This window comes from Populus nigra, chromosome 9, assembly GCF_951802175.1.
Source record: "Populus nigra chromosome 9, ddPopNigr1.1, whole genome shotgun sequence".
Classification (NCBI taxonomy): domain Eukaryota; kingdom Viridiplantae; phylum Streptophyta; class Magnoliopsida; order Malpighiales; family Salicaceae; genus Populus; species Populus nigra.
This window is the reverse complement of record NC_084860.1, coordinates 738293-754697: the sequence shown is the minus strand read 5'-3', so window position 1 is coordinate 754697 and position 16405 is coordinate 738293. Positions and strand designations below refer to the sequence as shown.

Genomic DNA, 16405 nt, shown 5'->3' with positions numbered 1-16405 from the left:
AGTTCTTTTAACAACGCTTCTAACGATCATGAATTGTTAGATGCTGACTAAGAATAAACACTTAAAAGATAGACAATCACTTATGATGTGAGCTCGTTGAGTACATTCAGAGCAAAATTTTAAAAGAAATTTTATTCATTTATTTATTTATTTTTTCTATTTGATCAGAAATTTTGATATAACATATTTCTTTGCTATTTATGTCATAAATTAATGATATAAATTTTTTATTTTATTGTAAGATTTGTTCCTTATTATTTTAATAAACTTGAAAAAATAAAACTTTAATAAGTTATTTTCTAGCTAATTTTCCATGACACAACCAAATACTGGAAAATATTTTCTAACTTATTTTTCATTACACTACCAACTATCAAAAAATACTTTTCTAAATTTTTTTTTTTAAAACTACTTACTAATAAACAAACTGCGCCTAAATAATAATTTACTTCCCACAAAAATTGTTAAAGGAATACAGTAATACCAACCACGAAGCAAAAGATTTGAGAAAAGAGAGAGAAACAGAAATGATGTTAATAGCCGTCAACTTCTCCTCTTAATTAGATTTTTCAAACTTGATTCTTACTTCAGGATGTCAATAGCCATCAACTTGTGGAATTTATTTTCTAACTTTTTTCTTACTTCACGACGTCAATAGCCGTCAACTCCCGGCACCAAAATTAGTGATTATATTCAACATCCAAGTCTTGATCAAAATAAAACCAAAAAAGTCCTCACGCGGAAACATTCCATACCATAGAGAGAGAGTGGACTTGTGGGGATGACTTGTCTTAAATTTACAATCCACCCTTTCTCTCTCAATTCTGAGCAAATTAAAGAAAAAAAAAAAGGTCCTAACGCGGAAATAGCCCATACCACAGAGACTTTTAAGGTTGATTTAAAAGCAGAAAATTGATGAACTGATAAGAGTACATCAGCGAAGGGAAAGTGAAGATTGCAGGTACTCTCTTTCTCTCCCTTATCTCTTTTAGTATTATGTTATATTGTGGAATGTAACTCATCAACCGATTTTGTTGGTTCAGCATAGAGATTTTGTTGGTTCAACAAATATTTTTCTAAAAGGGCATGGAGGAGTTGATTGCTGGGAAATTACTTGAAAATTGTTTTAAAGATAAAGTAAGATAATAATATATGAATACTTCAGCTTATTGGTTTGCTGTCAATCTTGAACTATCGACATTAATTCTGCAACTCCTTTTTTTTTTGTTCAGATCTTTGAAAAGTCTTATCTTTGCTAGAATCGGAATGGCTGCTGGGAAATATCAAGAATCCTACTCTTCTCGGTTTTTTAATTGTAAATATCAAGTTAGTGAACTGAAAGTTAGTGAACTGATTAGAGAACATCAGCGAAGGGAAAGTGAAGATTGCAGGTACTCTCTTTCTCTCCCTTATCTCTTTTAGCATTATGTTATATTGTGGAATGCAACTCTGCTGTTACTGAGAATCAATTCACTGTTAGAAACTAATTATTGATTATCTCATCAACCGATTTTGTTGGTTCAGCGTAGAGATTTATCATGTATACAAATATTTTTCTGAAAGGGCATGGAGGAGTTGATTGCTGGCAATTAACTTGAACATTATTTTAAAGAAAAAGTAAGATAATAATACATGAATACTTTAGCTTATTGGTGTGCTGTGTCGATCTTGAACTATCGACATCAATCCTGCAACTCTTGTTTTTTTTTTTGTTCAGATCTTTGAAAAGTCTTATCTTTGCTAGAAACGGAATGGCTGCTGGGAAATATCAAGAATCCTACTCTTCTCGGTTTTTTAATTGTAAATATCAAGTGTTCTTGAGTTTTAGAGGTGCAGACACGCGCAAGAACTTTATCGATCACCTCTACAAGGCCCTAATTCAAGCAGGGATTCACACATTTAGAGATGATGATGAAATACGGAGAGGAGAGAATATAGATTTCGAGCTCCAGAAGGCAATACAACAATCAAAAATATCGATAATCGTGTTCTCCAAAGACTATGCTTCGTCGAGATGGTGCCTCGATGAACTTGTAATGATCATGGAACGAAAGAGGAATGATGATTGCATAGTTTTGCCAGTATTCTATGATGTGGATCCATCCCAAGTCGGACGTCAAACAGGGAGCTTCGCTGCAGCATTTGTGGAACATGAAAAGAGCTTCAACGAGGAGAAGGAGCGGGTGACTGGGTGGAGGATTGCTTTGAAAGAAGTTGCAGATTTAGCTGGAATGGTTTTAGGAGATGGGTAAGTTGTATCTCTTGATGAAACTACACATAGCATAAGACTAGAATGCTGGTTGTGAACTCTTAATTTCTTTCAGTTAAGTGTACTGATAAGAAAAATAAAATAAAATACTTAAGATTTCTTCGTTGTTTTTTTTTTTTTCAATCATTAACTATCAAATCATTGACACGCAACCTGCTTTAATTTCTTAGCTAAATGTTGTTTATTTCTATCCTTTATAGAGACGCTACTAATTATCCTACGTTGTATTTTACTTTTTGGTGTAGGTACGAGGCACAGTTTGTCCAATCTATTATGGAGAATGTCTCAAAGAATTTGGATCCAAAAATATTTTATGTTCCCCTTCATTTCATTGGAAGAGATCCTCTGGTACAATATATCAACTCATGGTTGCAAGATGGATCCCATGGTGCTGCCATGGCTTTACTCTATGGAATTGGTGGAGTTGGAAAGACAGTCATAGCTAAGAGTGTTTTTAACCAGAACTATTATCAATTTGAAGGAAAGAGCTTTCTATCAAATTTTAGGTCAAAGGATATAGTTTGCCTACAGAGACAACTTCTTTTTGACATCCTAAACAAGACTATTGAGATAAATGATGAAGATGAAGGAATTCTGAAAATTAAGGATGCAATATGTTGCAGAAGAACTCTTATTGTTCTAGATGATGTGGATAAAAAGGACCAATTCAATAAAATCATTGGCATGCAAAATTGGCTTTGTAAAGGAAGTAAAATCATTGTAACAACCAGAAATAAGGGTCTGTTTTCAGCTAATGATATTGAGGGGGTCCGGTGCAAAGTTGAACCGCTAGATGATGAAAAATCACTTGAGCTTTTTAGTTGGAATGCCTTTGAACAAGCTAACCCTGTAGATGGTTTTGTAGAAGATTCTTGGAGAATAGTACATCATTGTAATGGACTTCCATTAGCTCTTCGAGTTATTGGCTCTTCATTGTCCGGAAAAGGAAGAGAGATATGGGAAAGCGCATTACAACAAATGGAAGTGATTCCTAATTTTGAAGTTCAAAAGGTTCTTCGAATAAGTTACGATTTTCTTGATGGTGATTATCCGAAGAACTTATTCCTTGATATCGCATGTTTCTTCAATGGAATGGATGTGGATGATGCAGTTAGAATACTGGATGGGCTCGATAAAGGTGCAAGATTTGGGATTGACAATCTCATCGATAGATGTCTTGTTGAAATCAACAATGATCAAAGGTTGTGGATGCATCAACTAGTAAGAGATATGGGGAGGGAAATTGCTCGTCAAGAATCAACCAAATGTCAAAGAATATGGCGTCACGAGGATGCTTTTACAGTTTTGAAAGGAACTACTGTAAGAGTAGCTCAATTTTTTTATATGTCTACTTAAATGGTTTGTGTGGTGCCCTAACATGTTCATTCCTTTCTCGTGTATTTTTATTATTTTTAATGCAGGATGTTGAAAAATTGCGTGGCCTTACCCTTGATATGCATGCATTAATGAAAGATAATAATGCAGAGGTTGTCTGTATTGATTCAATGCTTTGCCGCAAGCGCCGCAGGCTTAACTTCTTTCAACAATTGCTTTCTGATTTTCCCGATGGGGGAAAATTACAAACTGGCCAAATAAGTTTGTTTCCTATCCTCAGCACGGATGCTTTTAGAAAGATGACAGATGTAAAATTTCTCCAACTAAACTACACTAATTTTCATGGAAGTTTTGAGCACTTTCCCAAGAATTTGATATGGTTGTGTTGGCATGGATTGTCTTCGAGATCCATACCAAATCACGTATGCTTGGAGAAGCTGATCGTTCTTGATCTATCTAGAAGTTGTCTAGTTGATGCTTGGAAAGGCAAACTGGTATGTATCGAGTCTCTCTCTATAGCTATCTCTCTCATTTTCAATTGATAACAACTAAATTCGTGTATTTTCACAGTTTCTTTTAAAATTGAAAGTTCTTGATCTCCGTCACTCTCATGATCTCATTAGAACTCCAGACTTATCGGGTCTCCCAGGCCTTGAAAAGCTAATACTTGAAGACTGCATCCGTTTGGTTCAAATTCACGAATCTATTGGTGATTTACAAAGATTGTTGATCTTAAATTTAAGAAATTGTACAAGTCTTATGGAGCTTCCAGAAGAAATGAGTAGATTGAATTCACTCCAGGAGCTGGTTTTAGGTGGTTGCTCAAATCTTGACAGCCTGAATATGGAGTTAGAGCATCATCAGGGGCGCAAGTTGCTTCAATGTGATGGAATTGTTGCAAGTACATCATTCATTACATCTCTTCCATTGAAGCTATTCTTTCCCTCTAGGTTTTCGACGAGGAAAATGTTGAGATTTACCTCGTTTGCACTGCCACGCTCCTTGATGAGACTAGATTTAAGTGGAACAACAATACGTTCTCTTCCAGAAAGCATCAAGGATCTTGGTCTACTCGATTTCCTATATTTAAGAAATTGCAAAATGCTTCTAGCAGTCCCAGAGCTTCCATCCCATTTGCGGCTGTTAGATGTGTCCTTTTGCTATTCACTGCAAAGACTTGCAAATCTAACCGTTTGGACTAAATCTGATGGTTGTGAACAATTTGTCGAGTTCCAAGATTGGATGAAGCAAGAATTAATCCAAAAGTTTGACCCTGACATGTTCAGAATAATGGAAACGGTTAGTGCTCAAATACAGCCATCGAGATTTAAGGTCCTCCCTCACCCATTTTATTGTATTTGAAATCTACATTTGAATATTCTTCTTGACTCATTTTATAGACATTGTTTTGGTGGTACAGATAATATTTATGGATGGCATATTCAACTTTGTCATATGTGTACTTGATGAAGATGAGATGTTAAGGTGGTTTCATGAGGAGAAAGAAGAGGATAAATGGCTAATTCAGAATGAGTTTACAGATAACTTTTCATTCAAAATATCCTCACTTGGGACGCACCGGATATGTGGCTTTAATCTGTTCACAAGATTTAGTGTGACGCCAGAGTACCGTTTCTATGATCCTTTTCATATTGAAATCAGAAACAATACCAGTAGTCGATCCATGCATTGTCAAGCCTATCTCCTCCCTATTCGTTACAAGCGTGGTGTTCGTGAATTCCAATCGCTAATGCACGGGAAATTAGGGGTCGGTGATCCTACATTTGATGATGGTGATGACGTGAGTATTTCAGTGCTTCCACATGATCCAGATATTCAAGTAAAGGCGATTGGTGTACAGTGGTTGCATGAAGAGGAAGGAGAAGATGATGATGATATCCAATCAAAGGATGAAGTTATCAATGCTCACAACAGTAGCGATGATGATGATGATGATGCAGCACACGTAGCCAAAGTAGAAATAGCTTCTCGTATTTTTAGAAATTATTATTGTGCTTTCCATGGTAAATACGGTAAATACAGTGCTGGCAATTTCGCTTGGTGGTTTTTTGCAAAGAAAGGTCTTGAACTTGTATTACTTTAGGCTTCATTAAGTAGAGGTTTGCTTTTTTAGATTTCAACCGTAAAATGAAAAAAGCTGGAAAAGCTTTTGAAAATAGTTTTGTATCTCTAGTAATCTTCCTCCTTTCTTTTTCTAGCATGAGGTCTTTTATTTATAAATATTTATAAGGGCTTTCATATTAAAAAAATGTAATATGATATTATTTTATTAATTATTTTATATTTATAAAATCTTGTATTTATAATAAAATATATTAAATATCTTATTTTATGTGTTAACCTTCTATTAACCAAAATATTTGTAAAGGTCCATTTCTTTTCCATGTTATTTTAGTTTTGTTTTATTTTTTAATGTAATAAAAGTGGAAATTGTAAAATTTTTTATAGTAGCCAATTACTTTGACTGCTAAAGAGACTCTTTTTTCTTTTTTCTTTTTTTATAAAAAAACAGTTACTTTAGATCTTGATTTGAAAGTCTCGTTATCCTAAATCAAAAGACGCAATCTGTTCATGATTCCGATTAAGGATCGATGCAATTGAATCAGTTTTCATATACCAGCACTGCACTGTCAGCCATGGCCTCAAACATTATGAGGATCTTGGAATGTGTTTTCATTTCCCTGGTTTTTGACAGCAACAGTTGTTCTAGGAGACGCGAAAGCCATAAAGTTCTGACCACTTGGACTTTTTAATGGTTGGCTGTTGGAGCTATATCATGGCATGCTCTGTTGATTTGCCCAACCCATTCTCCTGATGCAAGATCAAGTGCTAAAAGCTCTGAGTGGAGGAGGCGGTGGGAGTGGCCCGATGGCAGTGATGGAGGTATTAAAAGCTCAACCTGTGTTGTTGCACATACACAAGGTTACCTTCTGTAGAATTTCAAACTTCTGCAATAACAGTCCCATAAACTCTTTATTATTTGGGTAACCGCATGGCATTCTCTGGCTATAGGGAGGGTTTTTTTTTTTTAAAAAAAAAGAATAAGGAGGGGGATCGAAGAGCAAGAACAGAGCGAACACAGTACATGAAGGGAAGAGAGGCAAAAGGGACAAAGATAAAAACAGAGAACAGGAGGAACGAAGAGAAAAAAAGAAAAAGAGAACAGGGGGGAATGAAGGAGAAGGCTAAAAAATATAGAGGGTGAGAAGGAACGAATAATGAGAAACAGAACCAATAACAATTGCTAAATCAAAAGACTGAAAAGGGGGGAAAGTAATCCCACAGTTTCTTGTTATACTGAAAAGGCTTGGAGCTGTTAGGGTGATGATTATGATAATATTTGCATAATGCCGTTAAGGTAGCCACAAAAATTGCTCTCTGTTTTTCCGCGATTTGTCCACAATAACAATTGCTTATGGTCATATACACACATATACGTACAAATGTTATGTTTGTACATGTACTTGTAAATCTATCTAGTAAATAAATCAACAACCTTCTGCTTAGCAAATTTTGGACCCAATGCCACCACATTTGTTGTGACAGCCGACATTTTCCCAGCAAGGTTGAGGTCTGCATGCCACCGTATATCAGCAGCATCAGGGAAGCTTGGGGATATAGCTGGTGCATTTGGTTTCTTATATTTGGCTCAGAATCCGGACGAAGCCAAGGCATGTGCTGGATACCCTGCTGGTATTGGGTGCGCAATTCGCTTATTGTACTAGGTTTTATTAACCTCTTAGGTCAGCTGTTTACTTCCTTGGTGCCAGAATCGAAGGGGAATTCTCTAGAGATGATGTCCCGTGAGAATTGAGGAGCAGGATGTTGTGTGGTCCTGCACCATACCATGTAATGGGGAGAACACCACATTAATTAAAAAGGCAGCTGGCTGCCTCTTTGATTTAAATTAAATGAAACGGTTACTGTAGAGGGCAGTAGAAATTTGAGAAGAGAGGAGAAGAAAACCGAGAGAAAGAAAAGAAAGGAAGAAGAGGCAGCAGAACAGCCTACGTTCTTTCTTCGATTTCCAGTTCGTTCACCGTTGGATTGGGCTGAGATTTTGACAGCAGCTTCTAGACACATTCCTCTTCATTCTTGACGGTTGGATCGAAGATTGGTGGTGTGGAAGCTGACCTTTTTGACAGAAAACAGAGCCGTCAGTATTGTGAGTTTTTCTCAAATAATTCTCCTTTAATCTTGTTGTAATCCGAGAATAAGTAGTTCTTGATGATATATATGTTGTAGCCCTTAGTTGAATCTGAGGAAGAACAATTGTGAACCCATTATTTGTGATAGTAGAAGTTTTTAGGTGGACTACGGTCCCGTGGTTTTTCCCGCATCGGGTTTTCCACGTAAAAATCTTGATGTTGATTTGTGTGATTGTTGCATTATATTTGTTCATTGTTTAATTCTATTTTTTACTGCACAAAGAGGGAAAAAAGATTGGGACTTGTGAATTGTGAATTGTATTCCTCTGAATTGATCCTGTTAGTTGTCCCTAGTTTTCCGAACAAAGTGGTATCAGAGCATTTGGTTGTGTAGATTGAATTCTTATGCAGTTAAAATGAAAAAGGAAGATTCGGGCATGATAAAGCTCACTTCTTCAAATTATTTTCTGTGGAAAACAATGATGGAGGATCACTTATATTGCAATGATTTGGCTTTGCCGATTGAATGTAAAGGAATAAAGCCCGATGATATGGATGATGCAAAATGGAATGGACTTAATAGAAAGGCCACCACTAATGTTAGAAAATGGGCATCTTCTAAGTCCATTAATCATATTTCTCAAGAACATGATTGCTATAAAGTTTGGAAGATGTTGGAAGAAACATTTGCCAAGGAGAGTGCACAAAACAAGGTTTTTGTAATTAGAGACCTTGTGAATTTGAAGTATAGAGATGGTGAAGATGCTTCAGTGCATATAAATGTATTCCAAGGGTTCTTGAATCAACTGTCATTGATGAACCTTGAGTTAGCCGATGAAATACAAGCATTAATCCTGTTGAGTTCGTTGCTGGATAGTTGGGAGACTTTGGTGGTGTCACTTAGCAATTCTACTCCGAATGGAAAGCTCACTTTGAAAACAGTGAAGGATTGTATCCTCAATGAAGAGAAGAGGAGGAAAGGGACAAGCACTTTCGAGTCTCATGCACTTGTTACAGAAAGTTGAGGGAGAAGTCAAAGCAGGTTCTCTCACGGCAAGCAAGATGGAGAATCCAGCAATAGAAAAGGCCAATGGAAGCCAAGAGGAAGATCTCAGTCAAGGAAGGGTTTTAAGTGCTATTACTGTGACAAGCTTGGGCATATGCAAAAAGATTGCAGAAAGTATAAAAGAGATAAAAAGGGTAGAGATGAAGACAAGAATGAAGAGAATGGTACAACTGCAGTTGTATCTGATGGTGATGTTGCCATTATGTGTGATGATGACTGTGTTAATCTTGCATGTCAAGATACCACCTGGGTTGCAGATTCAGCAGCTTTTTACCATGTTACACCCCGACGTGATTTTTACACATCCTACACTGCTGGTGACTTTGGTCAAGTTAGGATGGGAAATCAAGGGATGGCTAGTGTTGTGTGCATTGGAGATATTTGGTTGGAAACCAATACTGGGTGTAAGTTGCTACTCAAAGATGTTAGGCATGTGCCTGATATGCGCCTACATTTGATCTCTATAGGTACTCTTGATGAAGAAGGCTATCACAGTTACTTTGGAGATGATAAATGAAAGCTCTCCAGAAATTCCCTAATTGTTGCTAAAGGGAAGAAGATAGGTCTTTACATGTCATAAGCCAAGGTGATCAAATGGGAGGTGAATGCAATTGAAGATTGCTCTACTGATCTATGACATAAGCGGCTTGGGCATTTGAGTGAGAAAGGCCTTGACATCCTTGCCAAGAAGAACTACCTTCGTTTAAAAGGTATGAACTTGAACACATGTACTCATTGTTTAGTTGGTAAACAACATAGAGTTGCATTCAAAGATCACCTTCACATAGAAGGTCACATGTTCTTGATTTAGTTCATACTGATGTTTGCTCTATGATTGATAAGTCTCTTAGAGGTGCATTGTACTTTGTTAGTTTTATTGATGATCACTCCAGGAAGATTTGGGCTATTTGTTTGAAATCCAAAGATCAGGTGCTTGATGTCTTTAAGGATTTCCATGCCAAAGTTGAAAGAGAAACTGGTAGAAAGCTGAAATGTGTTTGAGCAGACAATGGTGGTGAATACAGGGGTCCTTTTGAGAAGTACTGCAGGGAACATGATATCAAGTTGGAGAAGACAGTTCCTAAGACTCCACAGCAGAATGGAGTGGCTGAGAGAATGAACAGAATAATTGTTGAAAGAATTAGATGTATGCTCTCTCATGCAAAGCTGCCTAAGTCCTTTTGGGGTGAGGCAATGAAGACTGCAGTTGCCATGATCAACCTTTCTCCATCAGTTCCTTTTGAGTTTGATGTTCCAGATAGAGTTTGGAAAGGAAAAGATGTTTTCTATGCATACTTAAGAGTGTTTGGATGTAGAGCATTTGTACATGTTCCAAGAGATGAAAGGTCTAAGCTTGACAGCAAGACAAAGCAGTGCATTTTCTTGGGCTCTGAAGATGATGAGTTTGGTTATAGGTTATGGGATCCAAAGGAGAAGAAAATTGTGAGAAGCAGAGATGTTATCTTCTTTGAAGATCAAACCATTGAAGACTTTGAACTGAAAGAGAAAACAAAGTCTACTACTTTTATTCCATCTAATTCAAATCCAGCACCTACTCCACAGTTACCTTTGATGCCTGCTAATCATGGGGGAGACTTGCAAAATGATGAAAATGATGGTTTTCTTAATGAGCCATTAGTTGGTGATCCTGAATTAGCTAATGATGTTATTCCTGAACAGGTTATGCAGGAAGCTCCAGATGAGCCACAATTGAGGAGGTCAACTAGACCTCGCCAACCTTCCACCAAATACTCTCCTCATGAGTATATGCTGGTTACTGACGGGGGAGAGCCAGAATGCTTTGATGAAGCTATATCACATGAGAAGAAAAGTGAGTGGTTGAAAGCAATGCAAGAAGAGATGAAATCCTTGCATGAAAACCATACCTTTGAGTTAGTGAAGCTTCCTAAAGGTAAGAGAGCACTCAAGAACAAATGGGTATTCAGGTTGAAAATTGATGAACATTGCTCACAACCAAGGTACAAGGCAAGATTGGTTGTGAAAGGTTTCGGTCAGAAGAAGGGTATTGATTTTGAAGAAATCTTTTCACCAGTGGTCAAGATGTCTTCAATCCTAGTTGTGCTTGGCTTAGCTGCTAGTTTGAATCTTGAAGTTGAGCAACTTGATGTGAAAACTGCATTTCTTCATGGTGATTTAGATGAAGAGATCTACATGGAACAACCTGAAGGGTTTGAAGCAAAAGGTAAAGAGCAGTTAGTTTGCAAGTTGAAAAGGAGCTTGTATGGGTTAAAGCAAGCTCCAAGACAATGGTACAAGAAGTTTGATTCTTTCATGGTGGATCATGGTTATAACAGGACCACTTCTGATCATTGTATATTTATGAAAAGGTTTCCAGATGGAAACTTTATTATTCTCTTGTTGTATGTGGATGATATGTTGATTGTTGGCCATGATGCTAAGAAGATTTAGATGTTGAAGGAAGAGTTAAGCAAGTCTTTTGCAATGAAAGACTTAGGACCGGAAAAACAGATTCTTGACATGAAGATCACACGTGACAGGTGTCGCACGTCAAAAAATCTGCGCAGCGTCGGCTGGTGATTTTATCTGTTGTGTTTTGCTTTGATTACATCGTTGGGAGTCGCCACCTAGTAATTTATTGAAGGCTACTAGGAAACCCGGGTACTGGTCTTATCAGAGATTCACGGGTAAGAGACTGGTTGTGGTTAGGGAAGGTATTAGCACCCCTAACGCACCCTACCTGAGGTAAGCTGCTTCATGGACTTGATGTGTTAAAGAAGTTTTAAAAAATTCTGTTCTTTCATCGAATTTTAGAAATACGACTTACATGTAAGTTCATAATTCTTTATCCGTGAGCAAATCAAAATCTTAAATTCTTTTTTATTCTTGCAATTTTATCATACAAAAAAACGTTCATAAACAAAATACATACAAACACATACACTTTCAGTGTATTTTTTCTTTTCTTTTTCTTTACTGTATCTTTTCTTTTCTTTTTCTTTTCTTTTTTTTTGCTTCCATGTTTACAAAATACAAATTCCAAAAACTCAAAACTAAACAAATATTACATTAAACAAAAATTACATTAAAAAATTCTAAAATTACAAAACAGCCATTCAAAAATCCATAACAGTGTCGGGACCAGTTCTGTGACAGCATGAACAGTGGTGGCGCATCTTCCCACGCGCCGCCGCAAGAAATTTTGGGCAGCAGGGGGGTCTAGAGCAACTTCTTCTCCTCTTCCTTTCCCTGTCGGTGGTGACAACCACCGTCACCTGTAAAAGAAGAAAAACACAAGCAAAGTTTCGGTTCTTCCTCCCCCTTTTTAGATCTGCTCTCCTTCTGTTTTCTCTCTTCCTCCCGGTCTGATTTTTTTTGTCTTCTCTCTTCCTTAGGTGGCAGATCAGTCGACTGTGTCTCTGTGGCGGCAGTCATGGCGGTGGACGGATCTGCCAGTGCTTAAGGGTCTCGGCCTTGGAGGAGAAGGAAGTGTTTCCTGGGTGCAGGGAGCTGCTGCGGGCACAGTCGTGTGCTGGCTGCTGTTGGTGGCCGGTTCTGTGGAGATGCTGGTGAAAGAAAGCGAGCCGATTTGGGTCTATGAGCGCCACTGTGTTCGGGCTGGTCTGGGTCGCTTATGGTGGAGACCGGTGGCAGTGCTGAGGTGCAGCGACGGCTGACTTCTGTTAATGAAGAAGAAAGAGAACAAGCCGGCTGTGAGAGGAGAGGATAGAGAGAGTGTTGGTTGTTATTGGGGGAAAGACTGTTCTGTGTTGAGAGGGCAACGGTGAAGAGCTGAAATGGCAGGGGGTCCTTGGCTCTGTTCTGAAAACAACAACCAAGGACCCCGGGGGACGTCAGCTTTTTTGTTGGCTGGAAGAGGGGAGCCTGGTGAGGGGGGCGGCTAGTTTCTGTGAGGGAGCGGTCTGGTGAGGTGAGAGGGAGATCGGCTGCCGGTTTAGGCGAGAAGAAGGGAAAGGTGCTGAGAAGGGGAACACAGTCCCCAAAGAGCCAAGCTCTAGGATGGCGAGAAGAAGAGCCAAAAAATCCTCCGGAGGGGCGGCTGGGGAAGAAGCCAGAAGAGAATCAACTCCCTCTCCTCCTTTCTCCCTCTTTTGCCTGTGAGGTCTGGTCCTAATGAAGGAAAAGGGGGGCAGCGGGGAAGGAAGAGGGACCGGGGACCATCAGTCCTGTTGCCAGCTGCTGTGGGGAAGAAGAAAAGCTAAAGGGAGGGGCCTCCTGTCGGCTGGAAAATGGAAAAGAAGGTGGGGCTGCTGTCTAGGCTCCTCCCCTGATTTTCAGCCGAAAGAGAGGGATGAAAAATGGTGTTGGTCCCGGGGGGAGCGGCTGGTTTTGGGTGAGGAAAAAGAAAAGTTAAGTTTAACCCTCTTTTTTTGTGTTGCCTCTCCCAATTTACAATATCCCCCTTTGAAAATTCAGTATAGCATGGTATTTATAGGAAAAGTTTTGCTAGGTTTTCAAACTAGTCTCTCAACCTTTCCTTTCCTTCTCTTTTCCTCTTTTTTTTGTAAATTTTGAATTTTCTTATTTTTTTGTATTTTTGAAAAACAAGCAATATCAGTGTCGACTCAATGAGGAAAATCAATGAACGTTAAAAGTTGAACGCGTTCGAAAGACCTTTGAAAATTTAAATTCTTTTTAGACGACGCTGAAAATGCTAAAAACGATGCAAATGTATTAAAAACATATTTTTTTTGGATTTTCAATGCTTTTTGCTATTTTTGGATTTTTTCTGAAAAATTTATTAAAACATGGGTCAAAAATTGGGTAGCAACAACAGGAAGAAGGAGAAACTTTGGCTATCTTAGGAGAGATATGTTCAAAAATTCGAATCCTTCATCAAAGTTGTAGTCTTGGACGCATAGATGTTTGGGCTTTCGAATCGCTGGATTTCGCTAACAGAAGCTCAAAATATTCACGTTTGAATATCCGCTGAGGAAGCGAAAATTCTGCCGCAAAAAATAATTCTGCCGCAAAATTTCTACCGCAAAAATTTTTTCTGCCGCAGGAAGGGTTTAATTTTCCCCCAAGTTTGCAGGACTGAATTGAAAAAAAAGACTGAAATAAGGGAGTTAATTGCCGATATAAATTGGAAGAAACTCGGTTGGAATAGAAAACAGGATAGGATCAGCAAATGACAGAAATCTACAACCATGAATTATGTGGCTGCCGCTATGTTTACCTTTGCCTTGTGTTTCGACAACAAACGACGCCGTCATGCTTTTACACATTAATGTGCATTTGTTTTTCCTTTCTTCAGCCGGGGAAGCCAGGCGGCGCCGTTTTAAAATAACCCCATTTTGAATTAATGAGTTTGGTACTGTACCCCCATCTGCAACCTTTTCCCTCCTCTGCAGCCGTTTCCTGCCATTTTCTTTTTTTTTTCTCCTGTCCTTGCACTGCAGAAGACAGTCCTCCTTTGTACGCTAGGATGGCAGCTGCGGCATTGTACCTCCAGTGCCAGTTGGGGAAGAGGACGCAATCACGCAGAAGGAGCCTGGCCATCATCTAAGGGTGGGAATTCCATCCCTAACACAGACGGCTGGGATGAGAGGGAGTGCAGGTTAGCCTCTATGTGTTGCTCGGCTATATATATGGGGCTGTGCAGAAGAGAAAAGGGGAGGAGTTTTTTTTTATAAAAAAAGACAGAGAGAAAAAAGAGAGAAAAGGGAGAGACAAAGAGAGTTTAAAGACAGAGAGAAAAAAGAGGAGGGACAGAAGAGTTAAAGAAACAGAGAGCTACACTAGCTGAGGTTAGAGAAGCCGAAAATCATTGAGAACAGGAGGAGATTACCTTGGGTTGAGTCTATCCTACTCTGTCGAACCGGGGTTTACAAAGATTCTAAGAGGTTTTTTGGAAAAGCTCCCCAACGGCAGAAAAAGAGGAAGGCTTGCTTCGGGTCATTAGAAAAAGGCGGAAGCTTTGCCATCAGTTACATACTCATCTTCTGCAGGATCCGCAGGTATGAGTTTGGATTTGCCTTTGTTTTAACATATGTAAAGCTGCCGGTTTGGTTTCTTTATTTCCTTTTAAAAATCTGTTTCTACTTCTATTTCGGGACATCATTTTTCATCAGGCAACAAAGGAGTCTAGATTACTATTACTGTTAGAGCTGCGTTTTTTGCTCTTTTGTTGTGAGTGACTGCCCATCGGTTCGTTCTCCTTTTTTGCAAACAAGCTCTGCAGGTATAGGTTTCGGCCTCTGTGTTTTTTTTTCCCTGCTATACCACAACCCTTGCATGTGTGTTTCGTTATGTTCCGGAACCGTTTCTTTCCATTGCTCTAGATGTTTGTGTTCTGTTGACAAGGGAGGTAGCAGACCGTTGGTCTTTAGTTCTGGTATTTAACGTATGTAAGGCAAAGGCATGACGTTTAGGTTGTTTCCTTTAGCATGATATAAAACATGGCAGAGCCTGAGGTTAAGAAAAGGGGAGAGGCAGGTTCACGGTTTATGCTATAGGATTGGGTTTCAAAGTTTTGATTTTTTTTTTATGTGTATACGAACTTGTTCCTTTCTGTTGAAAATGATGGTTCATGCCATGTTTAGGATTTGAGTCGTAAGGCTGGTTTAGCTTTCCAGTTTCAATGACTGAGAGACCGTAGGTTTTAAAGGGTTGTCGCCGTCCCCGCCTTCCTTTGGTTTGAGCGTCTCTGTGCAACCGGAATATTGCAGGGGAATAGTTATGGCTTATAGGTGCAGAAGGAAGAGTAGAAAACATGAGGGAAGTTTGGGGAGGAGAAAGTAAAAAGGGCATGAGGGAAATCCCTTTTCAGGTAGGGTGATTTCCTTTGCAGACCGTTAGATCACGGTTTTTTTCCTTTACAAGATAGCTGGCCGTTGGTTTCTTTAGCTTAGTCTTTAATACATGGTATAAAAGCATGCTCCCTCAGGTTTCTTTACTTTCGCAAGCATGACAGTTTTCAAGATTAGGGAAACAGAGTATGAGTCGTGGGGCACCGTTACTGACGTAGGATTTTGAGTTTAAAATGTTACTTTCAGAACTTTGGCTGAAAAGTTTATTCTCGTAATGGTTTAATAATTTTAACTGTGATGATAGTGTTTAATTGTTGCGATTAACTGTTCTTTTGAGTTCGAAATGTTAATTTCAGGACTTTGATCCCCATGTGATGAATTTATTTTTGTGATGTTTTGCTAGCTTCAATTGTGATGTTTGCATTTAATAGTTGTGATAAATAATGTTTTTTAATTAAAATATAAAAAATATTTTTGTATGTTGCATACGACCAATACCCTAACATGTTTTTAACATTTTTTTATTTTAAAAAAACAAATATTTGAAGTTTCAAAAATGTGTTTTCGCATGGATTTCTTAAACACATCAAAAAATATTTTCTTGCATTTCTAGATTTTACAACATGTTTGTAAATTCCAAAGGGTGTTGGCCAATATTTCAAAAATATAAAAATCTTATTTTTGGGAATTTGTCTATATTCACTATTAATGTTTGGATAAAGAAACCCCAAAGAGGTTAATATCCAAAATATTATTAGGAATAATTTGTTATTATTCACTACAAATATTTGGATAAAGAAACCCCCAAAAAGGG

The 16405-nt window shown here is 38.3% G+C and overlaps 1 protein-coding gene across 8 annotated transcripts; it reads left to right on the top strand.

Moving 5' to 3' along the window:
• The first annotated feature begins 704 nt into the window (after window positions 1-704).
• LOC133703890 (disease resistance protein RPV1-like) lies at window positions 705-5791 on the top strand. 8 transcript variants are annotated; one of them, XM_062128623.1, is made up of 9 exons: window positions 707-961; window positions 1044-1137; window positions 1233-1391; window positions 1530-1617; window positions 1745-2248; window positions 2515-3589; window positions 3691-4098; window positions 4175-4936; window positions 5025-5791. In XM_062128623.1, exons 5-9 carry the CDS (start codon window positions 1752-1754, stop codon window positions 5706-5708), a joined length of 3426 nt encoding a protein of 1141 aa, XP_061984607.1. In that variant the 5' UTR covers window positions 707-961; window positions 1044-1137; window positions 1233-1391; window positions 1530-1617; window positions 1745-1751; the 3' UTR covers window positions 5709-5791. The 8 variants fall into 8 exon arrangements, with proteins under 8 accessions (XP_061984603.1, XP_061984607.1, XP_061984605.1 ...); XM_062128621.1 differs by having other exon boundaries at window positions 1718-2248; XM_062128622.1 differs by having other exon boundaries at window positions 1525-1617.
• Window positions 5792-16405: the final 10614 nt, after the last annotated feature.